Genomic DNA, 27,448 nt, shown 5'->3' on the forward strand with positions numbered 1-27,448 from the left:
TACGTGGCAGGGAGTCCCAGCATGCGCCAGTGTGCGTAAGTATTTACGTGCAAATTTCATATTAAAATCCTGGAATGCCTATGCATTGCCCAGACCATGCCCCACCACTTTTTGGAAACCTTTAATTTGTGCATGAGGTGGCATGTACATGTGTATCCCAGTGGCTTTTAAAATCCACTCGGCACACACCAGCCCAACATATTCGCTCATCCCCTATTTGATGCACAAGTTGGGCTTTTAAAAATTACTTTTAAGTGTCTTTCTGGCTTTTGTTGTTGTTTTATACACTTGTTTGGCCATCTTAAGACCTTTGGTAAAGGCATGCTGCTGCCTCAGATCTTGTAATCCACTAGATTCCAAAAACTGCACTATCCTCTGTTTTAGCAGTGATTCCATTAATTTGTTATCCACAGAGGTCAGACTAACCAGCCTATAGTTTCCCCATCTCCTCCATACTTTCACTTTTGTGAATAGGGACCTTCATTTTTGGATTTTATTTTTTAAATTTTTCCTGGGATTGTTTGTCTGGGTGAATATCAGAGTCTATTTTGTTGGACAGAAGCCAATATTAAGTTGATTTTTCTACTCACCCACTCAGCAGCATTCCTGCCTCTATCCCCATCCCCATGCCTAGGATATCCCTTTCTCTTCCCACACCCCCCAATGCAAATCTCCTTCTTTTCTCTCCCATTGACATAACATTCATCCTTACTAGTGGTGCTTCCAGGTTTCTCCTCTCTCCTTTGGCAGCATGCTTACTGGGGCTCTCATGCTCTGCAGTACTGACTTCTTTTTTACTGGGCCAGTGAGCTTGCTGGGAAGTGCTATGAATGCATTGGCAGCACCAAGCAACAGGCACTTTGGCTGAATGGGGTGGGGGAGGCGGGAGGCGGGACCTGAAACTTTACATCAATGGCATTGGAGGGTGAGCACATTTACTGGTGGGGATGGGGCTTCAAACACTGCAGGTGCTTTGACCTGCCCTGGCTTCCAATAGTAGCTGGAGACCTTGAAACTCTGTATCTGCAGCTCTGGAACTGCTCTTTAATCAGCCTAAAATTAGGGTGAAAATCAGATTAAACCAGTTGTCACTTATGGAAAAATCAGGGAATTTATGGGTGAAAATTGGTTTAAACTGAAAATGAAGGACCTTACACATCCACCTGTTTCCAGTCCTCTGGAACTACTCTAAAGAAGCATTGAAAAGATCAGCCAGTGGAGCTTCCTTAGTTTCTCTAAGTTCCCTTAAAACCCATGGATGTACTGCATCTGGCACCATCACTAGAACTAATTTAAGTGTAGATAGCTTGTCGTAAGCACACTTTTCTGAAAACTGATTGAGGTTTACTTCACTTCCAGTCCTATTTGAGTTTGTTTTATGTGGTCTGCTCCTCAGCTTTCCACCTAACAAAAATATTAGTTAAGCAATTTAATTTTGTTCTCGTCAGCCTCTATATATTCCTCTGAGTCTCACAATGTCACTTTTGCAATTCCTCTTGACAGTAGATCTAAAAAAAAAAGATTTGTCTCCCTATTATACTGTATTTGATATTTTTTCTTCCATTTGTATCTTTGCATTCCTGACTACTTTCTCAGCTTTTTTAGTTTTCCCAGATGTTGTTGCCGGTCTTCCTCTTTCAGCAATCATTTATGATTATATCATTTATGAATGCTAATCTTCTTTTCCTTACCTTTTCAGCTATTTCTTTAGAAAACTACAGTGGTCTCTTTCTTCATTCCTTTATTTATTTTCCTAACAAAAGGGTTAATTGCCCTTATAATATCTACTTTTTAGTTTTGCCCACTGCTCTTGATTTTCCCAAAGATTTTCCCATCCAGCTAATGACTCCTTGAGTACTTCCCTATTTTAACAAAGTTAATTTTCCTGAAGTCTAAGACCCTTGCCTATGCTCTAATACTGAACCACACCATCCAGTGATCACTAGATTTAAATAATAGTCCACTACAACTTCAGAAACACTGTCCCCGTTGATAAGCATCAGATTCACTATCATCTCCTTTCATGTGGGTTTCATTACCAGTTGATGGAATGGTTCTCCCTGCAGAGAATCCAGAATCTCTTGCTTCTAGAAGACCCCTCAGTTGGGATGTCCCAATCAACATCCAGAAGATTGAAATCCTCTAGTAACAGCACCTCCCCTTTTATATCAATTTTGTGAATATCCTTCATTAAATCTCTTTCTTCTGTTATGTTGGAGATCTGTATAAAACATCAATATAAAGAGATGTTCCTTTCCCTGTTTCCAGATTAACTCACAGTTTCTCCTCCTTACCTCATAAGCCCTGCAGTTCTGTTGCTTTAATATTATTTTTTATATATAGTGCTATTCCTCCTTCCTTTCTTCTTACCTGGTCCTTCCCAAATAGACTATAGTCTGATATAATGATTCTAAGTGATGGTTTTCCATGTATTACATCTTTGTTACAGCCTCTTTATCCAAGTCATTATCTTCCATGACTGCTTCTAGATCCAAGACTTTATTTTTCATACTATGAGCATTCGTGTACATATGTACATTAATGCTCATATGTACAATAATGCTCATATGTCCAGATGTTGCTCTTTTTTCCCAATTCTTTATAAGTGTTTAATATTTTATTTATCTGGGGACTTTCACTTATGATAGTGCTTTGTTTACCCATGCCCAGTGATTAGTATAAAGCCTTCCTCAGTAGGTTTGCTAGTGTGTGTTAGAATACACTGCATTCCTTCTTTGACAGGTGGACCCCATCTCTGTTCAGCAATCTTTGAAATAACATCTCATGGTCCAGGAAGCTAATACGCTCTCATTGGCACCATCTATGCAGTCATTTGTTCATCTCCATAATTCAAGCTTCCATGCCTGAGCCTTTATCTTTGATTGGGAGGATGGAGGAGAATACCACTTGTGCACCTATCCACTTTACCCTCTCTTCCAGAGTCATGAAATCACTTTTAATACAAGCAGTATCACTGTGCTAACAGGAATGAGCAACATCAGACAGTAGTCAGTAGGCTAGAGGATTTTTGGCAATCTCTCCATAATGTCTTGGATTTCGGTACCCAGCAGACAGCACGCTTCCTGGGACAACATGTCTGGTCATCTCACTCAAAAATAAGTCGCCAACCACCATTACCCTCTGCCTCCTAGGTTGCAGTTGTTGAGCCCGCTGCTTTGGGGTTTGCATGTTTCCATTCCTCCTCATCCTGGGATGGTCACGCTTCCTCTGCTTCCAGGGCTGCATACCAATTTTTCAGCTTGAACAAAATTGGAGTCAGGAGGTAGGGTCTAGTGGCTGAAGTAATCTGGATCCAGCTGTAATCTTGTAGCTCAGTTTCACCTTCCCCTCTGTTTGAGTTTTCCATCTATGATGTCTCAATAAGCATTTCAATGATGTAGTTCTCATTCTCCTGGATATGTCTCAATCTTGCACCTATTTCCTGAGGAGTTGATCTACAGACATCTTTCACACTGAACCGGTGCTTCCCTGTGAATAAGGACATCCATCTGCAAGCAGTAGAAGCAGTAACAATGGCAAGAGCTTGGGTGATACAATGTTTCCCAGTAATCCTTCAGCTGTTGGGAGTAAACAAAAGTAAGTGGAAAAAGAAATGGGTCTGGTTCTCAAAGGAGGTAGCTGAAAAAATAAAGGCAAAAAGAAAGTGTTCAAGAAGTATAAAGAAATCCAAAAAAGGGAACACAGGGATCTGTTAAAACTAAGGGAGATGAAGAAAGAAATAGGAAAACAAAAGATCAAGTGGAAGAAATGATTGCCAAAGAGGTAAAGCAAGGTGACAAAACATTTTTCAGATATATCAGAGAAACAAGGAAGGCCAGAAATGGTATAGTGAAATTGAAAGGTGTCAAGGAGCAATGTGTGGAGAGAGATAAAGAAATGGTGGAAATATTAAACAAATACTTCAGTTCAGTGTTCACTAAAGAAGACTTTGTAGAAGGACTGTTGCTGGTTGACGAGACCATAGATGGGGATTAGGTAGATAAAACTCCATTTATAGAACAGACTGTATGGGATGAGCTAGGCAAACTGAAAATAGACAAGGCGAGGGAGCCAAATGAGGTACATCCCAGGATACTGAGGGACTCAGAGATGGGTTGGCGGGTCCACTGAAGGACCTGTTCAATAGATCCCTGGAAACGGGAGAGGTGCCACAGGATTGGAGAAGAGTGGTTGTGTTCTACTTCATAAGAGTGGTAGCAGAAAAGAAGCTGTAAACTACAGGTTGGTTAGCCTCACCTCAATGGTGGGAAAATTAATGGAGATGCTGCTGAAGGAAAGGAAATGAACCATCTACAATTGGTTGGGTTGCTGGACCCAAGGCAGCATCAATTCACCAAGGGGAATGTCCTGTCAGACAAATCTGATTTACATTTTTGATTGAATGATTAGAGAATTGAATCAAGGAAGAGCACTCGATATGATCTACTTGAATTTCAGCAAAACTTGTGATACAGTACTGCATATGAGACTTGTGAATAAAATGAGAAACATGAGAGTGAGCACCAAGGTGGTAGTATGGAGTACAAACTGGTTGACTGGTAGGAGACAGTGTGTAATGCTAAATAGAGCCTACTCTGAAGAAAGAACTGTGTTAAGTGGAATGCCACAGGTTATTGGAACTGGTTCTGTTTAATATCTTTTTGAGCGACATTGTGGAAGGAATAGAAGGTAAAATTTGTCTATTTGCAGATGATACTAAGATCTGCAATAGAGTGGACATGACTGAAGGAGTAGAGAGAATGAAAAGTGATTTATAAAAACTTGAAGAGTGGTTTAAGATTTTACAGCTAGTTTAAGATTTTACAGCAAAGAAGTGCAGAGTCATGCATTTAGGTAATCCAAAAGAGTTGTAAGTGATGTGTGTGTGTGTGTGTGTGTGTGTGTGTGTGTGTGTGTGTGTGTGTGTGAAAAAATGATGTGCATAGCCCAAGAGAGGGATCTTGGGGTGATAGTGTCTGGCAATCTGACAATGGTGAAGCAATGTTAGAAGGCAGTAGCTAAAGCCAGAAAAATGCTGAGCTGCATAGAGAGAGGAATAACCAGTAAGAAAAAGGAAGTGATAATGTCCTTGTACAGATCCTTGGTGAGGCCTCACCTGGAGTACTGTGTTCAGTTCTGGAGCCTGCATCTCCAAAAAGGATAGTAACAGGATGGAGATGGTCCAGAGAAGGGTGACCAAAACAGTGTGGAGTCAGTATCAGAAGACTTATGAAGAAAGGCTGAAGGATCTAAATTTGTATACTCTGGAAGAGAGGAGGTACAGGGGAGATATAATGCAGACCTTCAGATACCTGAAAGGTTTTAATGATGCTCGAACTTTGAACCTTTTCCATTGGAAAGAAATCAGTAGAACAAGGGGTCACAAAATAAAACTTCATGGAGGATGACTCAGAACCAATGTCAAGAAATATTTCTTCATGAAGAGGGTGCTGGATGCTGGAATGCCCTTCTGGAGGAGGTAGTGAACACAAAAACATGGGACATTGTAGATCTCTGAAGGCTAGAGGATGCAAATGAAGAAAAGGGTGCATGAGGGGAACTTGCTGGTTAGGTGGTTACTATCCTTAATCAATAAGCCTTGATGCTTTTGATGCAAATGTAACATTGCTAACTGCTTCAATGGCAGCAGGAAAAGGGGACTTGGATTTAGACAACAACAACTGAGGGCCCCAACGTTTACGATCTGGGGAACTGATAAGCATTGGGGGTAGCCTGCACAGAGCAGCAGTTACTACCCTTAACAGAAGGCATGGGATTATTAACCTTAACCAATAAGCCTTGATGCTTTTAACACAACTGCAACATCTGCTTTGATGGCGGGGGCAGGGACAGCAGAAGGGGGAAAAGAATTGGATTCATTCGATAACCAATATGAGCCCTGAATATTTTGGTCTGGGGTACTGATACATAGACAAAAGAGAAAAAGCACAGGACTGCTTCTATGATCAAGTCTATAAGCAAAGCACAATAGGGGTGTGCATTCGTTTTCGCCGTATTGGCGATCCGCAACGTATATTGCCTTATTCGTTATATACGTGGGGAGGGGAAACCCATCGCGACTCCCCACGTATCTAACTTATTATCCGTTTAATTCGGTGCATCCCGTGGCGTGTGCTTTTCTTCGCCCCCATTAGCTACTAGCTAGCTTAGGATTTTCACAAAATGGTAGCGCCCATGCCCTACATTCTGGTATCCATGCCAACCTGTCCGACCCTTTCCTGTGAGTCACAGTGACTCACAGGAAAGGGTTGGACAGGTTGGCATGGATACCGGAATGCAGCGTATCTGCACTGAAATTTTGTGAAATGCACTGAATGCAGCCAATCGCGCTGTCATTCAGTGCTCTCTGTCGATTTTACTGATGAGCCAGCACTATATAACGATCAGCACGAGGAGAGCCACACATTTTATTTCCAGCGATGCTGTGGGGAGGTGGCCTTGGTGTAAGAGGAGGCTGCACTGAGAGATAGGCTAGTTAAGGAAAGAAAAAGCTAATTATTCTTTATTTTGCTGCAGTGATAGTGCACAACACTACCATTAGGGTGTTGTGGCTGGCTGGGAGAGATATATTATTTAAAAAAAAAAAAAATTCCAGCTTTTTTAAACTGAGTTTTTTTAAATTCAAGTCACTTAGTCTCTCTGTGCACTGGTCTTCAGTGGGCAGTGGGTATTTTTAACAGACTGAACCTAATTATTGAGTGGGTCTGTGTAGTCAAGTGCCCATGGGCTCTGCCTCTTTTGTGCTTACAAGCAAGCAGCGTCTGTGTGCACACCACACACATTAGTGCACAGCCAGGCACCGTGATAGTGGGCAGTGGGTAGTTTTAACAGACTGAACCTAATTATTGGGTGGGTCTGTGCAGTCAAGTGCCCAGGGGCTCTGCCTCTTTTGTGCTTACAAGCAAGCAGCGTCTGTGTGCACACCACACACATTAGTGCACAGCCAGGCACCATGATAGTGGGCAGTGGGTTGTTTTAACAGACTGAACCTAATTATTGGGTGGGTCTGTGCAGTCAAGTGCCCAGGGGCTCTGCCTCTTTTGTGCTTACAAGCAAGCAGCTTCTGTATGCACACCAAACACATTAGTGCACAGCCAGGCACCGTGATAGTGGGCAGTGGTAGGCACTACTCATTGACATTAAATCCATAATGTCAGGGAAAGCTAGATGTAGTCGAGTGATTGGGACTGGCAGAGGAGGCACTTCAAAAGACACTAGTGCAACACCACCAGTACAGTTAAAAAGGCACCTGTCGCAATCTAAACTCTTTGTAGGGGCTGGCAGTTCCATCCTGAAAAAAATGAAATCGGACCATGATGCATCTCCATCGCCACCACATGTTTCTGGCCCTGTAGTTTTGGAGGTGAGGGAAGGGGAGGCAGAGTCATGTCAGACAAAATATAGATACCCAAAAGCAGCAGGGGGACAGAAGTCTCGACTAACACCTAGCGTTGACAAGGTAGCGCAGTGACTGTTTGCTTCTGATTCAGATGAAGAATCTTCTTGTGTGGGATTCTCATCAGAAACGGAAGAAGTAATAGGTGAAGAATCTTCGGGAGGATCAGTTAGTCCTGTCTTAGCCTCCACTTCAGTGCAGCAGGGGAGAGATGAAAGTGATGAGGAGGAGGAGGAAGAGGAAGAGCAGTCAGCACAGGCACAGAAGGTGACTGAGGCTCCCCCTGGCATTGCTTCTCAGGGTACACCCACTACCTCAGCTCCAGTGGCAGCTTCCACCCCCAAGGCTTTAGAGAGGGGAGGATCATGAAAGACATCTGCGATCTGGAGCCACTTTAAAGTGACGGAAGACCCGCGTTTTGCTCGGTGTAATTACTGTGCCAGGGATATTAGCAGAGGCAAGCAAATGGGACATATATTTAATTTTGGCGTGAACCATCATATGAAGCGGCAACACCGAACAAGATTACTGCCATCTGGGGATGGTGGCAGTACCAGTCGGGGGACCCCTTCCAAGCAGTGTGCAGTGGTTGAAAAGCAGCTGAGTCAGCCCACACCCTCATCCCCTTCTAGCAGTCAGGTGGCAGGCCAGCAACCCCCTGACATGTGGCAGAAGTGACAATCCACCATGGAGGAAATGGGGTGGAGTGCAGTAACACTATCCCAGGGTAGGAGGCAGGCAGCCTCAAAAGTTATAACCAGGACCATTGGGGAAATGATTGCCCTTGATGACCAACCCTTGCAGTTAGTGGAGAATGTGGGTTTCAACTGTTTTCTGAAGGTCATACTTCCAAATTACAAAGTCCCCTCCAGAACCACATTTAGTAGAAAGGTCATCCCCAGCCTGTACAAGCAGTGTCGCAGTCGCATGAAAGCGCTGCTAGCTAAGGCAGAGGGGAGAGTGCATTTCACCTGCGATATCTGGACTGCCATGAATGCTGCACACTCTTACCTCTCTCTGACAGCACACTGGTGGGGCATGGCTGAGGCAGGGGCAGCCAGCAGCTCTATTACTGAAGAAGGATCAGGGTGGAGGTGGGCTTTACTGCTCACCCACCTGAGGGACCAGGCCCATACCGCAGCCAATATTCTAGCATGCATCAGACAGATGCTGGAGGGCTGGCAACTATACCAGCGAGACAGGAAAACTCAGGCAGGGTTCTTTGTCACAGACAATGATGCAAACATGGTTAAGGTAATAAACGACGGGCACTTTAAGAACATCCAATGTTTTGCACACACTCTGCACCTGGTAGTGAAGTCAGCTCTGGGGTTGGATTCCAGTGACAAAGAGAATGAATACCTGCATAGGTTAATACAGAAGTGCAGGAACATAGCAGCGCACTTCCACAGAAGTGTCAAGGCGGGGCAGGTTCTCTGACAAAAACAGACTGATTTGGAGATGCCTCACAAGCATCTCATTCAAGACATTGCCACCCGGTGGAATTCCACATTTATGATGCTCGAAAGGTTAGTGGAGCTGCAGACACCCCTTCATGAACTTTCTGGTACAATGGACATAGGTGTGCAGAATCCCCTAGGGCATCATGATTGGTTAGTCATGAGTCAGCTGGTAAAAATCCTGCAGCCCTTCAAGGATGTCATGGAGGAGCTGAGTTACAGAACTGCCACCTTGGCTGACATCATCCCTATAGTTCATCTCCTGGATGAACGTTTGGAGGCCTTTAAACAGGAAGAGGGAATGACAGTTGAGGTCCTGCATTGTCTGGACGTTTTGCAGCAGCAGGTGAAAGAGAGATTAAGGCCTTTAACAGAACAGAACACATACATGCTTGCCACAGTCTGTGATCCTCGTGTGAAAGGGAAACTCGCCCTACAGTACGATTGTCTCTTATTGGTGAAGGACTTGCTGTTAGCAAAAGTCCATGAACAGGAGTGCCATAGGCAGAGACAGATTAGGCTTGAAGCAGAGGTGGCAACAGCGGGCACTTCAGAGAGTTGTGCTGCTAGCCCAAGCAGGAGCAGCACTGTGTCAGCGACAGATAGTACCTCCTCCTCCACTTCAGAATGCTCAAGGCATGTTGCCCATAAAAATGTATCTGTTGTGCAACAGGTGAGAGAGAAAGCTGCTGGCATGAGTGACTCTCAGTCCGCCCAAGCAAAGGAGACACCAGCACAGTTGTCAGTGACACGGTATCTCTCAGAGCCGATAGAGAACATGCAGACAGATCCACTGGCATATTGGGCACACAAGTCCACTGTCTGGCCACACCTAGCCAAAGTGGCTCAGCGATATCTGTCATGTCCACCAACCAGTGTGCCCAGTGAACGTGTCTTTTCAATGACAGGGGATATCATGAGCCCTCACCGCTCAAGGCTGGCACCAGAGTTGATGGAAATGCTAGTTTTTTTTTAAAGTAAACCTGCCTTTGCTTGGGTTTCCAAATTTTCCATGTGAATGGCAAGATGATTAAAAGCAATTGAAAGCCTTGCAGCATCTCCAACTGGCTTCTATGCTCCAGATAATATAAGCACTGCAGCACATGTACCTGACCTCAAACGCTGTGCCTGACCGTCCACTGTCTAGGCTTTATGTTCCTACAAGGGTTCGACTTAGATTGTAAGCCCTCTGGGATAGGGAAATACTGACAGTACCTGAGTGTAATCGAATATGAAGTGCTGGAAGCATTTGAAAATAGCAAGATAAATAAATAAAGACAAAAAACCTGCTGTTCCTGTCCATCCATGGCTTGTGTCCCTACAAGGCTGTGACCTCAACTGCTTTGCCTGTCCGTCCAGGCCTTGTGTTCCTACAAGGGTTCGACTTAGATTGTAAGCCCTCTGGAGATTAGGGATGTGAATCGTTTTAGGACGATTAAAATTATCGTCCGATAATTTTAATATCGTCTTAAACCGTTATGGAACACAATACAATACAGATTCTAACGATTTATCATTATAAATCGTTAGAATCGTGAGCCGGCACACTAAAACCCCCTAAAACCCACCCCCGACCCTTTAAATTAAATCCCCCACCCTCCCGAACCCCCCCCCAAATAACTTAAATAACCTGCGGGTCCAGCGGCGGTCCGGAACGGCAGCGGTCCGGAACAGGCTCCTGCTCTGAATCTTGTCGTCTTCAGCCGGCGCCATTTTCCAAAATGGCGCCGAAAAATGGCGGCGGCCATAGACGAAAAAGATTGGACGGCAGGAGGTCCTTCCGGACCCCCGCTGGACTTTTGGCAAGTCTCGTGGGGGTCAGGAGGCCCCCCACAAGCTGGCCAAAAGTTCCTGGAGGTCCAGCGGGGGTCAGGGAGCGATTTCCCGCCGCGAATCGTTTTCGTACGGAAAATGGCGCCGGCAGGAGATCGACTGCAGGAGGTCGTTCAGCGAGGGTTCCAGCGCCTCGCTGAATGACCTCCTGCAGTCGATCTCCTGCCGGCGCCATTTTCCGTACGAAAACGATTCGCGGCGGGAAATCGCTCCCTGACCCCCGCTGGACCTCCAGGAACTTTTGGCCAGCTTGTGGGGGGCCTCCTGACCCCCACGAGACTTGCCAAAAGTCCAGCGGGGGTCCGGAAGGACCTCCTGCCGTCCAATCTTTTTCGTCTATGGCCGCCGCCATTTTTCGGCGCCATTTTGGAAAATGGCGCCGGCTGAAGACGACAAGATTCAGAGCAGGAGCCCGTTCCGGACCGCTGCCGTTCCGGACCGCCGCTGGACCCGCAGGTTATTTAAGTTATTTGGGGGGGGGTTCGGGAGGGTGGGGGATTTAATTTAAAGGGTCGGGGGTGGGTTTTAGGGGTTTTAATGTGCCGGTTTTTTCGATTTTTCGATTTTTCACGATTTTTAACGATTTTTCACGATATTTTACCCCCCCAAACGGCAACAATACGATTCCCTCCCCCTCCCAGCCGAAATCGATCGTTAAGACGATCGAGGACACGATTCACATCCCTACTGGAGATAGGGAAATACCTACAGTACTTGAGTGTAATCGACTATGAAGTGCTGGAAACGTTTGAAAATAGCAAGATAAATAAATTTAAAAAACAAAAAACTGCTGTGCCTGTCCGTCCAGGCCTTATGTCCCTAGGTGGGATTGACCTCTGTCCTCTATTGCTGTGCCTGTCTGTCCAGGCCTTGTGTTCCTACAAGTGTTTGACCTCGATTGCTCTGCCTGTCCGTCCAGGCCTTATTTCCCTAGGTGGGATTGACCTCTGTCCTCGACTGCTGTGCCTGTCAGTCCAGGCATTATGTCCCTAGGTGGGATTGACCTCTGTCCTCAACTGCTGTGCCTGTTCATCCAGGCCTTATGTCCCTAGGTGGGATTGACCTCTGTCCTCGACTACTGCGCCTGTCAGTCCAGGCCTTATGTCCCTAGGTGGGATTGACCTCTGTCCTCGACTGCTGTGCCTGTCCGTCCAGGCCTTGTGTTCCTACTAGTGTTTGACCTTGATTGCTTTGCCTGTCCATCCAGGCCTTGTGTTCCTACAAATGTTTGACCTCGATTGCTTTGCCTGTTCGTCCAGGCCTTATGTCCCTAGGTGGGATTGACCTCCATTCTCGACTGCTGTGCCTGTTCATCCAGGCCTTATGTCCCTAGGTGGGATTGACCTCTGTCCTCGACTGCTGTGCCTGTCCGTCCGGGCCTTGTGTTCCTACAAGTGTTTGACCTCGGTTGCTCTGCCTGTTTGTCCAGGCCTTATGTTCCTAGGTGGGATTGATCTCTGTCCTCGACTACTTTGCCTGTCAGTCCAGGCCTTATGTTCCTATAAGGGTTTGACCTCGATTGCTTTGCCTGTCCATCCAGGCCTTGTGTTCCTACAAATGTTTGACCTCGATTGCTTTGCCTGTTCGTCCAGGCCTTATGTCCCTAGGTGGGATTGACCTCCATTCTCGACTGCTGTGCCTGTTCATCCAGGCCTTATGTCCCTAGGTGGGATTGACCTCTGTCCTCGACTGCTGTGCCTGTCCGTCCGGGCCTTGTGTTCCTACAAGTGTTTGACCTCGGTTGCTCTGCCTGTTTGTCCAGGCCTTATGTTCCTAGGTGGGATTGATCTCTGTCCTCGACTACTTTGCCTGTCCATCCAGGCCTTATGTCCCTAGGTGGGATTGATCTCTGTCCTCGACTGCTGTGCCTGTCAGTCCAGGCCTTATGTCCCTAGGTGGAATTGACCTCGGTCCTCGACTGCTGTGCCTGTCAGTCCAGGCCTTATGTCCCTAGGTGGGATTGACCTCTGTCCTCGACTGCCGTGCCTGTCCGTCTAGGCCTTACATTCCTACAAGGGCTTGACCTCTAATGCTGTGCCTGTCCATCCAGGCCTTACGTCCCTACCATGGCTTAACCTCTAATGCTGTGCCTGTCTGTCCAGCTTGGAGCTAGGATATAGTTTTCATGGCCTTCATAATACGGGCCATTTTCCCTAGATGTTTCTTAATTGCCACATTAATGTTTCTAGTGCTATAGAAAACTGGTGGTAGTTGTACTCTAGTTAATCCTCTGTGTTCCCATTGTTTATAGAGGCACTGTAGGGTACAAAGTCAACATAGGTTGATATTGTAGATTTGGACTTGAGTAGCAGTTTTCTTATTTCTGAGAGCTCTTCAAGTTCCTTTGTCATCATCTGAAGTGCATAAGTACAGTCAGTAGCTTCTGGGTATTCACTAGACGCCAACAGAAACACCCCACTCTAGGGGCACACCCGTTCTAGGGAGCCCTTTCCTGCACAAAGGAAAGGGAACTCTCTCCTGGGCCAGCCTGTCTTGCCCCTATCAAAACCACAGGGACCTGACTACCTCAGCTCTGCCATCCTGTCTTTCCCCTATCAAAGCCACAGGGACCAGACTACCTCCGCTCTGCCAGCCTGTCTTGCCCCTATCAGCTTTCTGCCTCTCTGCCTTGCTGCCATACACCAGACGACTCACTTAACTCCTTGTGGTGTTTTGCCACTATCATGGTTCCTCAGTGTGTTGGTGCTAGTCTTTCTGCTTGCTATGTTCCCCCTTCATAGTGCTAATGCCACTTGTCTTGCCGCTTTGCCTGTCATGCTGCCTTCGAGGGTTCATGCATCTGTTATCGGTGCTCTCTTTTGAAGCTGTGGTGTGTTTTTGACACTCTCGTTGCTGCTTTGTGCCTCTGTTAAAGCACTCTTGTCACTTCTGGTACCCCTTTGCTCCTTTACAGTGCCTTAGGCTATTGATGCCACTTTGGTGCCACTTTGCCACAGTCTAAGTACCTTGGAGCTGTTTTCCTGTTCTGATGATTGCTCCCCAGACGTTTCATCAAAATTGATAATAAAACCCCAATTCTGCAGCCAAAAATAGGCTGGAAATCCTTCCCCCATTGACTTTAATGGGAACCGGAAAACGAATTCACGTATTAACGTATTAACGTATCGGGGCGCCATACGTCCAAATGCAACGGAAATGACCCCCGACGAATACGTATCATGAATGCAACGAATATTTTCCGGCTGCACATCCCTAAAGCACAACAAGCAGCACTGTCTGAATTTTCAAGAAGGCTCATCACTCAGTAAAAATGCTGCAAGCAGTTAATTTTTCATGCATTATCATAATGCCTGGGGATAACTGGACAGAGTGGTAGTTGCTACTCTTAAGAGAAACATGGGGGTAACCTACATAGTGCAGTAGATACTACCATAAGAAGCTTGTTGAGCAGGCTGGATGCACCATTTGGTCATTTTCTGCCATCATTACTATGGGTGCTTCTGGTATCTGAAAGACCTACCAAAGTCCTTACCTTTTTCCTCATCTGTCCTACAAGTAGGAATTAGCTAGTCTGTGGAATCTAACTTCCACACTCAGAATCCCTGTTTGAGCTCCTGCTTACATGTGGGTAGATATGTGCTATTTTATAAAGGAAGGAAGGGGGGAGAGAGAGAGAGAGAGAGCTATCTGCTTCAACGGCAGGGGAGAAAGACCGATGCTTCATGCATATCCAGCATAGCTCTCTGCTTCAACGGCAGGGGGAATGAAGAAAATTGGATCTATATACAGACAACAACCAACAAGGACTGAATTACATAGTCTGGGTAAACAAATAAGCATGGGTGTAGCTTGCTTATTGCAGCGGTTACTACCCCTAACTAATTAAGCTAGATATTCACTTAGATGCAGTTCCAACACTGCTCTCTACATTAATGTTGGGGGTGGAAGGGAAATAGAACCAAAAAGTTACTAAGAGCCAAGACTAACAGAAGTATGAGAAAAAAAAAGTGCAAAGCTTACTGGGCAGACTGGATGGGCTGTTTGGTCTTCTTCTGCCATCATTTCTATGTTTCTATGTTTTTATAGGGATCAGCCTGACAGTCAATATATGCACCATTGGAAGAGGGGCAATTTGATTCGGGGTGAGTTTTTGGGAGGTGGGTTGGGGTTAGGGGGTTGGTGTTACAGACACATTCAGAAGCATTCATTGTAAAATTGACATCATTAAAGAATTTTAGACCTTATAACAGGCCGATTCAGTACAGTGCGCTCTGTGCACATTTAGCTGCACGTTTTCGACGCGCTAGCTTTACCCCTTATTCAGTATGGGGAAATAGCGCGTCAAAAATGCGCGGCCAACCCCCCCCGAAACTAATAGCGCCCGCAACATGCAAATGCATGTTGATGGCCCTATTAGTTACCTGTGCGATTCAGTAAGTAAAATGTGCAGCCAAGCTGCACATTTTACTTTCAGAAATTAGCGCCTACCCAAAGGTAGGCGTTAATTTCTGCCGGCACCGGGAAAGTGTACAGAAAAGCAGTGAATATATGCACCAGTGAAAACTGCTTTTCTGTACACCCTCTGACTTAATATCATGGCAATATTGCTTGGAAGTATGAAGTGTCTCACCTTATTCTTTCAGGCTATATAATGTAGTCTCTTGTTGCTTAGGATATAAAAGTAAACAAAAGCAACTAAAAATAATTGCCACAAAGATTTAATATGATACTACCAATCAAGCTTCCCCAGGAATTTTTGTTTTATTGACAGATGACTGAAAATTTGATGTTGTAGAACAAATATGCACAGTAGTAGTAGGCCGTCTGTTTCTATAGCAGTGATCAATGGTGTCTGATTTCCTACCCAACCCAGCCACAATTTTTTATATATAGACTATTACTCCAATTAGGAGGTTAGAAGTTTAATTTTTCACTTAAATCATCAAGAGAGTTATTAACCCTGACCTTAGCAATTGATTACTTGTTGTCCTGTTGCAAGTCATTGACAAACAAACATAAAATATACCTAACAAATTTAAGGGACTATAAATTGGATTAAGAATCCTTACTCCTTGTTTTTATTTTACAAATTCTTCTCCAGTATCTGCTGCTCCGATGGTTGCTATTTGGGTTTATTTATTCATTTATTTATTTACTAAAACTTGATAAAGCCACTCTTCCCTTATCACATCAAAGTGGTTGCTCTCCAGAAGTCAACAAGTTTTTAAGTAACTCAATCCAGTAGTTATTGAGAATACAGATAGCAATATGCTCCGACACAGTAGCTGTGTTTCCATACAAAAATGACAAATAGTAGAAAACAGTTAACAGGAGGGGGAAGACATATGAAAGAGTCATTTAGACACTTAAATACCCCAAAGATATAAATTCACAGAAGATAACCTTTTCAAAAGAAACAATTATGCAGCCCAAAGTGGTTAGATTCAGGAATAATATAAGGAAATATATGGTCACAGAAAGGGTAGTAAATATATGGAATAGCTTCCCAATAGAGCTGGGGAAAGCCAGAATAGTAACAGAATTTAAGAAAGCATGGGATAAGCACCGAGGTTCCTTTGATATGAGGATGTGAGAGTAATGCCTGAAGCTGGATAGACTGGGTGGCACTCTGTCAGGAATGGGGAAAACTAGCTTAGCATAGCAGTGCTTACATAGGACTTGTGAAGCAGCACAGCTTGTGATGTTTTTAGATGTTACTGTAATGAATTTATATTACAATTGTAAATCACTTTGATCAGAACTTTGGAAAGGCAATTAAGAAATTATATTATCTGCCATCATTTTGTTTATATACAATTGATAGTCTTAAAAGTTGGATTAAAATTATCTTTGAATAATATCTAAAAAAATTGGTATTTTATGTTTTTGTTTGTATTTTTCTGTACAGCTGCTGATTTTGTTGTCTTAGATCCGAGGATTGCTGCATGGCTATTAGACCCAAGTGATACCGCACCCTCGTTTGAAGACTTAGTAGCTAAATATTGTAAAAAGTATGTCCAAGTGAAAACAACTAACACAAATGCAGATTCCTTCAAAAAAGTGTTGGTTAGTAATTTTTACATATTGTTTTATTTAGAATGATAGGCAGATATTTATATAGTATATGTACAGCAGAAAAATATTACCTGATCTGTTATTGAAATTGTTACAATTTTGTCTGCTGTGCAGTTTCATCGTACCCTGATTCTGATGACTATGATGCCTCCCCACCTACAGAGGCCTCCAGTGAGCCCTGTTTCAGGTGACCCAAGTCATCTCTTCACTGCTGGTCTGACTATGTCAATGATACAGCCTCCTATCCTCTAGGAGCCCTCAGTGAGCTTAGCCATCTGTCTTACCAAACTCCTCTCTGCCTGCCTGCACCACACCCCAGGCTCCAGCCCTACATAAACTTGCATCACCAGTATACCAGTGCCTTCTCATGAGGGCTCTTATACCTGGCCACTGCTCCTTACTTTGCTTTGTGACTTATGGATCTTCTTGCTCCTTGCCTTGTCTTGTGACTTCTTGCTTCTTGCCTTGCCTTGTGGCCCATAGGCCTTCTTGCTCTTTGCCTTGTGGTCCTCGGACTTTCTGCTATCTTGCACCCTGCCTTGTGGCCTCTGGGCCTGCTCTCACTTCTTATCTTGCTCTGTGGCCTCTTCATGCTTCTCTTTGCTTACTGGCCTTAGGACTTTATGCCTAGTGGCCTACAGACCTTCTTTTACACTGCCTTCAGGCCTTTGTGTTCTTTGTTCTGTGTTGATTTGTCCTGTCCTTGTCTAATCCTATCCTGCCCAGTTCTAGCTCTAGTTTCCTTTCCCTGTCTTGCCTATGTATTGTCTTGCCCCAGCCTGTACTAGTTCTAGTCCTTGCCCAATTCCAGCTTGTCTGCATATGTGTCCAGTCCCATACCCAGTTTAATGTCTTGTCCCTATATCCATTACTTAGTCCAAGCCTTGCTCCAGACTATCCAACCTGCCCAAGCCTTGCTCCATACTATCCAGCTTGTTCAGCCTTACTCCAGTCTGTACATCCTTGCTCCTGGCTCACCATGTTATACGATCGCAGCAAAGACCTACTGGTCTTCAGAACCCAAGTGCTCAACCTGCGAGGGAGGAGGCTGGTTAGGCAGAAGACCGGCCCCAGTCTTCCAGGCATCTAGCTTTGCAGTCCTGTGCTACTCCCGGGGTGCTATATCCCCAGTCCAGAAATCCTGACAGAAATGTGTCAGCTAAGATTTTTCATTGGATTGTCTTACTGAGATTATTGCACTGTGAGCTGCATTTCTATGACTAGCATCAGATTGTATTACAGTGGAGCTGATTTAGTTTTATTAAGGTCCATGTGGTTTAATATTTTTCTGTTATTTAACCTTTATTCCAATTCTTTACCTTTTCTTTTTGCTTGTTAACAATTTTAATTAGAAATGTTCATTGTAATAGACTATGGAAATTTATTTCCTGCTATTCTGTTTAATGTAAACCGGTATGATTTACATCGGATGTAAGAATGTTGGTATATAAAAATTAAAAATAAATAAATAAATAAATATTGGGATGTCATTAGGATGTCAGAAGGAGAGAAACAAAGGAAACAGCAGAATAAAGAAAATGGAAAAATATTTAAATCCAACAAATTATTTCATCTAAATACTCTCTTTTATTGCTCTGTACGTACCCGGATCAGTCCAGACTCCTGGGTTTTGCCTCCCCACCAGCCGATGGAGGCAGAGAAGTTTTGACTGACTCTACCCTATACCCTGAGGTGCCACCCACAGTCTGTCAGTATTTCTCTGTCTCCAGCAGATGGTGGAGTCAGTCTGTAGTTAGTCTTTATCTCAAAAAAAAAAAAAGAAAAGTTTTAGTTAGGGCTCTTTTGGGATAGTTACTTAGTGGTACTATCTTTAAAAAAAAAAAAATAGAAAAAAAAAACTAAACAGCATAGTCTCCGTGCTGAAGCCTCCCAGGGGGTCTGGCAGGTCTTGAGGGGACCATCCCCCTGGTATTGAGGCTAGTGGAGTTGGGGGTTGAGGATCCTGCTGTAGCTCCCCAACGCCACTGAGGAGATACCGGGAACCTCGGCTCACTCGCCTCATAGGGGACAGGACTCACGCTGCAGAAATCTACTCTTCAGGTTGAAGGTTGTTAAAAAAAAAAAAAAGAAACCAACCGATCTTGCAGTATCCTGCCCTTCTTGGTAACAGGTCCCCCTGCTGCTGTGGCTTGTTTTTCACTCCCAATTTCGCGCTCCGTTTCCGACCGCAATGCTGCGTGGTGCGGCCTGCTGAGCCTGCGGGGATGCGTGTGCACGTTTTGCGTGACGGCTTGGGTTCAGCGTGCCTCCTGGGGGGGGGAAGGGACTTCTCTGACAATGGAGAGCAGAGTTTCAAAGCTGTGCTGGGAGCCTGCGAGGCCCAATCTTTCGCGGCTTGCTGTCACAGATTTGTTCCCGCTTAGCGCGTCTTTTACTATTTCGGGCCTTAGTGTCGGATATCTTGTCTTTTTTACAAGATGGATTGGCTAAGGGCTTATCATGCAGCTCTTTACGGGTGCAGGTGTTGACCCTAGCTTGCTTTCGAGGTAAGATTCGAGGGGTCGCCTTGTCTACGCATCCAGACATTGTACGTTTTCTCCAAGGGGTAAAACATTTTCGTCCTCCGGTGAGGAGTCCTTGTCCTTTGTGGAGTCTCAATCTCATTCTTAGAACGCTGTGTTTGGAGCCTTTTGAGCCATTGAAAAGGGTGACATTGAAAGACCTTTCCTTGAAGACAGTTTTCCTTGTGGCTATTTCCTCGGCTCGCTGGGTATCGGAGCTTCAAATGTTGTCTTTCAGGGAGCACTTTTTGAGAATTATTGAGTGGGGGGACAGTTCCCTCCTTTCTACCTAAGGTTGTCTCCTTCTTTCATCTCAATCAGTCGGTGGAGCTCCCTTTATTCCCAGGTTTATATCGCTCCAATCCTCAGTCCCGAGATTTGCAGAAGCTGGATGTGCGTCAAGTGCTGTTACACTGTTTGGAGGTCACGAATGCCTTTCGTATGTCGGACCATCTGTTCGTGCTCTGGAATGGTCCCCTAGGAGAGGACATAAAGCGTCTAGGCTATGGTTGAAGGAGACTATTGGTTCGGCGTACTTGTTGCAAGGTCGTCCGAGTCCAGTTGGTCTACGAGCACATTCTACCCGTTCGCAGGCTGCATTGTGGGCGGAATACCAGGTGGTGTCGCCTCAGGAGATTTGTAGGGCGGCCACTTGGAAGTCTTTGCACACCTTTGCCAGACATTATCGTTTGGATGTCTAGGCCCCAGAGTCTGGAGGGTTTGGCGCAGGTGTGATATAAGTGGCTCTCTCGGGGTCCCACCCCCACTAAAAGAGCTCTGGTACATCCCAGGAGTCTGGACTGATCTGGGTACGTACAAGGAAAGGAAAATTGGTTCTTACCTGCTAATTTTTATTCCTGTAGTACCACGGATCAGTGCAGAGTCCCGCCCGGTTTTTCTTAAGGCAGTAATTGAGAGGCCGCTCGTCCATGTTCCTATTAATTGGTCCTGCAGAATATGTTTTTCTTACTTGTTTTACAGTTGGCATCTGTTCTGTCCCTGTGTAAGGTTCGTGAGCAGGATACTTCTCGTTGCTAGGTTCTCTTCCCCTGGTTTGGGGGGATAGTGGTTTATGATAATCTTATCGTGGTCTGCTTTGTTACAATGAAATACTGACAGATAGGGATGTGAATCGTTTTTTGACGATTTAAAATATCATCCGATATATTTTAAATCGTCAAAAATCGTTAGAGCCGCGATACAATAACAATTCCCCCGATTTATCGTTAAAAAATCGTAAATCGGGGGAAGGGGGAGGGCGGGAAAACCGGCACACTAAAACAACCCTAAAACCCACCCCAACCCTTTAAAATAAATCCCCCACCCTCCCGAACCCCCCCAAAATGCCTTAAATTACCTGGGGTCCAGAGGAAGGGTCCCGGTGTGATCTTTTACTCTCGGACCTCTGTGCGTTGTAGAAATGGCGCCAGCGCTACCTTTGACCTGTCATATGACAGGTCAAAGGTAGCGCTGGCGCCATTTTGTTTTTTTGTCCCCCGACGTCAGGAGCGTAGGAGATCGCTCCCGGACCCTCGCTGGACCCCCAGGGACTTTTGGCCAGCTTGGGGGGGCCTCCTGACCCACACAAGACTTGCCAAAAGTCCAGCGGGGGTCCGGAACGATCTCCTACCGCGAATCGTTTTTCCGTACGGAAAAACGATTCGACTGCAGGAGGTCGTTCCGGACCCCCACTGGACCCCCAGGGACTTTTGGCCAGCTTGGGGGGGCCTCCTGACCCCCACAAGACTTGCCAAAAGTCCAGCGGGGGTCCGGAACAACCTCCTGCAGTCGAATCGTGTTGCCGTACGGCCGGCGCCATTTTGCGCAAAATGGACCCCAGGTAATTTAAGGCATTTTGGGGGGGTTCGGGAGGGTGGGGGATTTATTTTAAATGGTCGGGGTGGGTTTTAGGGTTGTTTTAGTGTGCCGGTTTTCCCACCCTCCCCCTTCCCCTCCCCCCCCCCCACTGGACCCCAGGTAATTTAAGGCATTTTGGGGGGGTTCGGGAGGGTGGGGGGATTTATTTTAAAGGGTCGGGGTGGGTTGTAGGGATGTTTTAGTGTGCCGGTTTTCGATTTACACGATATTTAAAAAACCCAAACTGCGACGATCCGATTCCCTCCCCCTCCCAGCCGAAATCGATCGTTAAGACGATCGATCACACGATTCACATCTCTACTGACAGACTGTGGGTGGCATTTCAGGGTATAGGGCAGAGTCAGTCAAAACTTCTCTGCCTTCATCTGCTGGTGGGGAGGCAAAACCCAGGAGTCTGACGGTCGAAGGACCTTCGTTTTTCTTGTGGGCCAGGGGAACACTGAAGTCATCAGCAACAAAATGAAATTCCTGAAATAGGTGTGCACATGCATACAATTTCTTCGGCCTGATGAATAAAAAATTGTCTAGGTAATGGATAATGTTGCTTGATCCTGTCCACTGTGGTCACCCAATGAAGGAAAGAGCTGAAGAGCTTGAAGTAGGCACATGACACCGAGCATCCCATTGGCATGCATTTATCAAAGTAGTATTAGTTTTTGAAACAGATGCCCAACAACGGGAAGCTCTTTGGATGAACCAGCAGTAGCCTGAAAGCTGACTCTATATCCAACTTTGTTATTAATGTCCTTGCACTGCACTTCCTGAGCAATGCAATAGCTAGGTCAAAGGAAGCATATTGGACTGAGCATTCTTCAGGGGGGAGTTGATCATTCACAGAAGAACCTGGAGGGTAGGAGAGATTCTGGATGAGATGGAACTTTCCCTTCACTTCTTGGGAATTATTGCCAGCGGTGATAGGTACATTTTCTGAAAAGGCTGATGTGAAAATGGACCTGCCATACGTCTCAGTGCCATCTCTGTGCCCAATTTCATTTGTACAATAGGAGCATGTTGCACTGCAGATGTAGCATTGGGCGTAGTCCCCCCCCCCCCCCCCCCCAAGTGATCCTGGAATGGAATGGGGAATCCGTAACGGAAACCTTGGAAAATTCATTGTGCCTCTCTATGCTTGGGGTTTCAATCGAGCCAAGGGATCATAGCCGACAAGGCAATGGGTCGTGGTGCTTTACTAAATTTCTGGAACCTATCTACCTTTTCCATTACCCCCCTCCCCCTGTGTTTGGGTGAGAAGCAGCACAGGATGAACAAATATATTTGAACTTGCAGTCCTGGAAAGTGCATGTCATCTTGTTGTAATGCCAGCATATGTTATCTTGTGCCTGTTCTCCCCCCCTTGACCTGCGTTGGTGATGAAGACTTCCTTGATACCTGCAAACATGTTCCTGCATCACTTGCCTTGCGTGTCATCTGCCTCACCCACAAGCTGGCATCCTGCGTTCCCCCAGGACATAAAACGATTTTCTTCCATCTTGTCTCGGAATTTCTCATCATAATTCAACCACACCCAGCCTTCATGTTCCTTGTATGCTTTGAGGATGTTATCTGCATAGCTCAGCATGGGACAATATTGGGAGGGGTTCTCATGCCCCACTACACTTATCATATGCAGGAAGGCACAGTTCCAATTGATGATGTTACTGGGGACACTTCTTTCAGCATCCTGTTGCACACCCTCCCCCCCCCCCCCTCCTTCTTCTTCCTTCTTGTGGCCCTCTGATGCCTTCCCTCCAAGATGCAAAATATGTCAACGTAAACTTATAGAAACATAGAAATGACGGCAGAAGAAGACCAAACGGCCCATCCAGTCTGCCCAGCAAGCTTCACACTTTTTCTTTCTCATACTTATCTGTTACTCTTGGCTCTTAGTAACCCTTTGGTTCTATTTCCCTTACACCGCCACCGTTAATGCAAAGAGCAGTGTTGGAGCTGCATCTAAGTGAAATATCTAGCTTAATTAGTTAGGGGTAGTAACCGTAGCAATAAGCAAGCTACACCCATGCTTATTTGTTTACCCAGACTATGTGATTCAGTCCTTGTTGGTTGTTGTCTGTATATAGATCCACTTTTCTTCATTCCCCCTGCCGTCGAAGCAGAGAGCTATGCTGGATATGCACAAAGTATAAGACTTTCTCCCCTGCTGTTGAAGCAGAGAGCTATGCTGGATATGCACGAAGTATCAGACTTTCTCCCCTGCCGTTGAAGCAGAGAACTATGCTGGTTATGCATGGAAAGTGAAATATCAGGCTTATTTGGTTTGGGGTAGTAACCACCGTAACAAGCAAGCTACTCCCAACTTTTTGTGAATGCAAATCTTTTTCCACATTTCCTCTTGCCGTTGAAGCTTAGAGCAATGTTGGAGTCGCATTAACCATGTGTATGTTTACTGAATAAGGGTATTATCTCCAGGTAGTAGCCGCCATTCCCGCGAGCCATCCACTCTTCATTCACGTCCTCTAGACTTTATGGATCCACAGTATTTATCCCACGCCCCTTTGAAGTCCTTCACAGTTCTGGTCTTCACCACTTCCTCCGGAAGGGCATTCCAGGCATCCACCACCCTCTCCGTGAAGAAATACTTCCTGACATTAGTTCTGAGTCTTCCTCCCTGGAGCTTCAAATCGTGACCCCTGGTTCTGCTGATTTTTTTCGGACGAAAAAGGTTTGTCGTTGTCTTTGGATCGTTAAAACCTTTCAAGTATCTGAAAGTCTGTATCATATCACCTCTGCTCCTCCTTTCCTCCAGGGTGTACATATTTAGATTCTTCAATCTCTCCTCATAAGTCATTCGATGAAGACCTTCCACCTTTTTGGTCGCCCTTCTCTGGACCGCCTCCATCTTGTCTCTGTCTCTTTGGAGATACAGTCTCCAGAACTGAACACAGTACTCCAGGTGAGGCCTTACCAAGGACCTATACAAGGGGATAATCACTTCCCTTTTCTTACTTGATTTTCCTCTCTCTATGTAGCCCAGCATTCTTCTGGCTTTAGCTATTGCCTTGTCACATTGTTTCGCCAACTTCAGATCATTAGACACTATCATCCCAAGGTCTCTCTCTTGCCCCGTGCACATCAGCCCTTCTCCCCCCATCAAATACAGTTCATTCGGATTTCCATACCCCAAATGCATGACTCTGCACTTCTTGGCATTGAATTTCAGCTGCCATATCTTTGACCACTCTTCCAGCTTCCTTAGATCCAGTCTCATTCTCTCCACTCCTTCTGGCGTGTCCACTCTATTGCAGATCTTAGTGTGATCCGCAAAAAGACAAACCTTTCCTTCTATCCCATCTGCAATGTCGCTCACAAAGATATTGAACAGGACCAGTCCCAACACCGACCCCTGTGGCACTCCGCTCAACACCGCTCTCTCTTCAGAGTAAGTTCCATTTACCATCACACATTGTCTTCTGTCCGTCAACCAGTTTGCAATCCAGGCCACCACCTTGGCACCCACTCCTAAGCTTCTTATTTTATTCACCAGTCTTCTGTGAGGGACCGTATCAAAAGCCTTGCTGAAGTCCAAGTTGATGACAATGAGTGATCTTCCTTGATCCAATTCCTTGGTTACCCAGTCAAAAAAGTCAATCAGATCCCTGCTCCTTCTACCCTTCGGACGGATCTCCCTGGCTTTGATTAACTTGATTGTTACCACACAGTGTTGCGGAGGTGGACCCTTGGCCTGAGGTGGTGATGGCACCACCCATGGGGGAAGCCCCCACGGGTCCTTACCATTGGGAGGCGAGGCCAAACGGGAAGCGGAGGCCAACTGGAGCTTTGCCAAAATCAGCCCTCGTTCCCCTCAGTTCGAACCCTTGTGTCCTCCTCTGATGTTCGTGATAGGTTGCTTTTCTTGCCACGGGCTCGAGAGGATCTGGACTGCTGTTTGCGTCTGTCTAAAAAAGGTTTTTTGTGGTGGGTATCAACACATTCATCTGAACCATCCGAAGAATCATCTGATGTTGCAAAGGTGACTTGTCTGGGTTTAGAAGGTATTTCTTCTGTAGGATGTAGCCACGAGTACACGTTATTATCAGCATAATCTTTTTTATCCCTATTAAATTTGGAAATTTTATTGCATTTAATGTCAGATCTAAATTTGTCTATTGATTGTTGGAGATCTTCTAAAGAAGATTGGATAGTATCAATAGGGACACTCTGTATTCATTCTCTAAAACTACGATTTCTGCTTGGATTTCTTCGGATGTAGTTTTAGTATATTCAGTGATGAGGACCATCAAGTCCTCCTCTCATCCTGCATATCATATCCCTACCAAACTTCTCATGACAATCCCGGATTCCATCTCCCAAACGCTGGCGGACATCATAAACTGCTCTTTATCTCAAGGCTTATACCCAGACGATCTCAAACTGGCATCCCTCAAACCACTTCTAAAGAAGCCAAACTTAGATTCCACTGACCCGAACAACTTCCGACCGATCGCCAACCTACCCCTCATAGCTAAGATTATGGAAAAACTAGTCAACATTCAAATCTCAGACTACATCGAAGATAAACTCCTACTCCCTTCCCAATACGGGTTCCGCAAAGCTTCCAGTACAGAATCTCTCCTCGTATAGCTGACAGACTACCTTATTTTGGGTCTCGACAAAGGACAATCTTTCCTACTGATTCTGTTAGACCTCTCGGCAGCTTTCGATACCGTTAACCACACCATCCTCATAAACCAACTCTCAACCATTGGAATAACAGGTACGGCTCTAGCCTGGTTCAAAATGTTCCTCAACAATAGAGGCTACAAAGTGAAAATCCACAACAAAGAATCTCCCCGCCATGACGCACCTGTAGGAGTCCCACAGGGATCCTCCTTATCTCCCACGCTGTTCAATATTTACCTACTCCCACTGTGCCAGCTCCTAACCAACCTAAAACTCAAACACTTTGTCTATGCTGACGATGTCCAGATAGTGATCCCTCTCAAAGAATCCCTCGTCAAAACTCTCGAATATTGGGAATCCTGCCTCTTAAAAATCAATGACCTGCTCCCCAGCCTAAACCTTGTATTAAACGCCATCAAAACTGAACTCATGATAATCTCTCCAGAAAACAACAACTCCAGCACCCCTCCAATCAACCCACTCACCTCCCAAGTCAGAGACCTAGGAGCTATAATTGATAACAAGATGAATTTGAAAGCATTTGTCAACCGCACTACCAAGGACTGTTTCTACAAACTCCAAGTGCTGAAAAGGATAAAACCGCTTTTCCGTTTTCATGACTTTAGAACAATACTACAAGCAATAATCTTCGCAAAGTTAGATTACTGTAACGCTATCCTACTAGGTCTCCCATCTTCGTACACCAAACCTCTACAGATGGTCCAAAATGCGGCAGCAAGAATTCTTACCAACACCAGAAGAAGAGACCACATTTCCCCCATCTTAAAAAATCTTCACTGGCTCCCTATTCACTTCAGAATCATCTTCAAGTCCATCACCATCATATATAAAACCATCCACCACCTTACTTCACTTGACCTTCAATACCCGCTCAGCCAACATAATGCCCTAAGACTGACCAGAGGAGCATACAGAGGATCCCTCCAGGTACCTAATACGAAATTCACGCGGCATATAACCTTAAGAGAATGGGCTTTCTCGACAGCTGGACCATCACTCTGGAACTCCATCCCCACGAATCTTCGCCAGGAGCATTGCTGCCCAACATTCTGAAAAAGACTTAAAACGTGGCTATTTAAACAAGCTTTTCCAGACCCCTCCTAAGTCTCACTTCATCAACTTAAAGAATGTAGCCACACTACTTCTGTAAATAATTATTTATGATGTTAATTTACTACTGCCCATTTAGCTAAAAAGTCTGGACGATCTGTGAACATCAAATGGGGCTTTATTCATGCGTAGGCCTCTAGGAATGAGTTGCTGCTTGACATACTCAATGAGTGTAACCCCATGTAGTTCCGCTCTGACTTTACTTTTGTGTAATTTTGTAAGATCTCCTAAGAGATCTGTGGATGGTGGTGGGGTCACTGTGTTAGAAAAAAGAGAGGCTTCTTGTGCAACCAGAGCAACATGATCCGCTGAATAACTAAATGTGTCCTTCCAGTCTGTTGCTGCCATATGAAACAGGAATTTCTTGTATAAATACCAAAAAAAAAAAAAAAAAAAGGATCCAAAGAGTGCTAGACACTTATGCAATAACAAAAACTATAGAAAAGTCTAGCTCAAGTATTGAAGGATTGTATGAAGTCAAACTGGAGAACCCTCATAAAGTTCCAACATAAGGCTATTAAGATGCCTATAGG

General features: G+C 45.2%; 1 protein-coding gene across 1 annotated transcript in view; it reads left to right on the plus strand.

Annotated features, from left to right (window-relative positions):
- Positions 1 to 27,448, plus strand: part of POLN (DNA polymerase nu) — a 419,903-nt gene that overhangs the window by 118,060 nt on the left and 274,395 nt on the right. Inside the window, exon 6 of the mRNA XM_029592374.1 lies at positions 16,580 to 16,737. Within this exon, the coding sequence (XP_029448234.1) occupies positions 16,580 to 16,737 (158 nt within the window). The remainder of the gene's footprint in view (positions 1 to 16,579; positions 16,738 to 27,448) is intronic.

This window comes from Rhinatrema bivittatum, chromosome 1, assembly GCF_901001135.1.
Source record: "Rhinatrema bivittatum chromosome 1, aRhiBiv1.1, whole genome shotgun sequence".
Lineage (NCBI taxonomy): Eukaryota > Metazoa > Chordata > Amphibia > Gymnophiona > Rhinatrematidae > Rhinatrema > Rhinatrema bivittatum.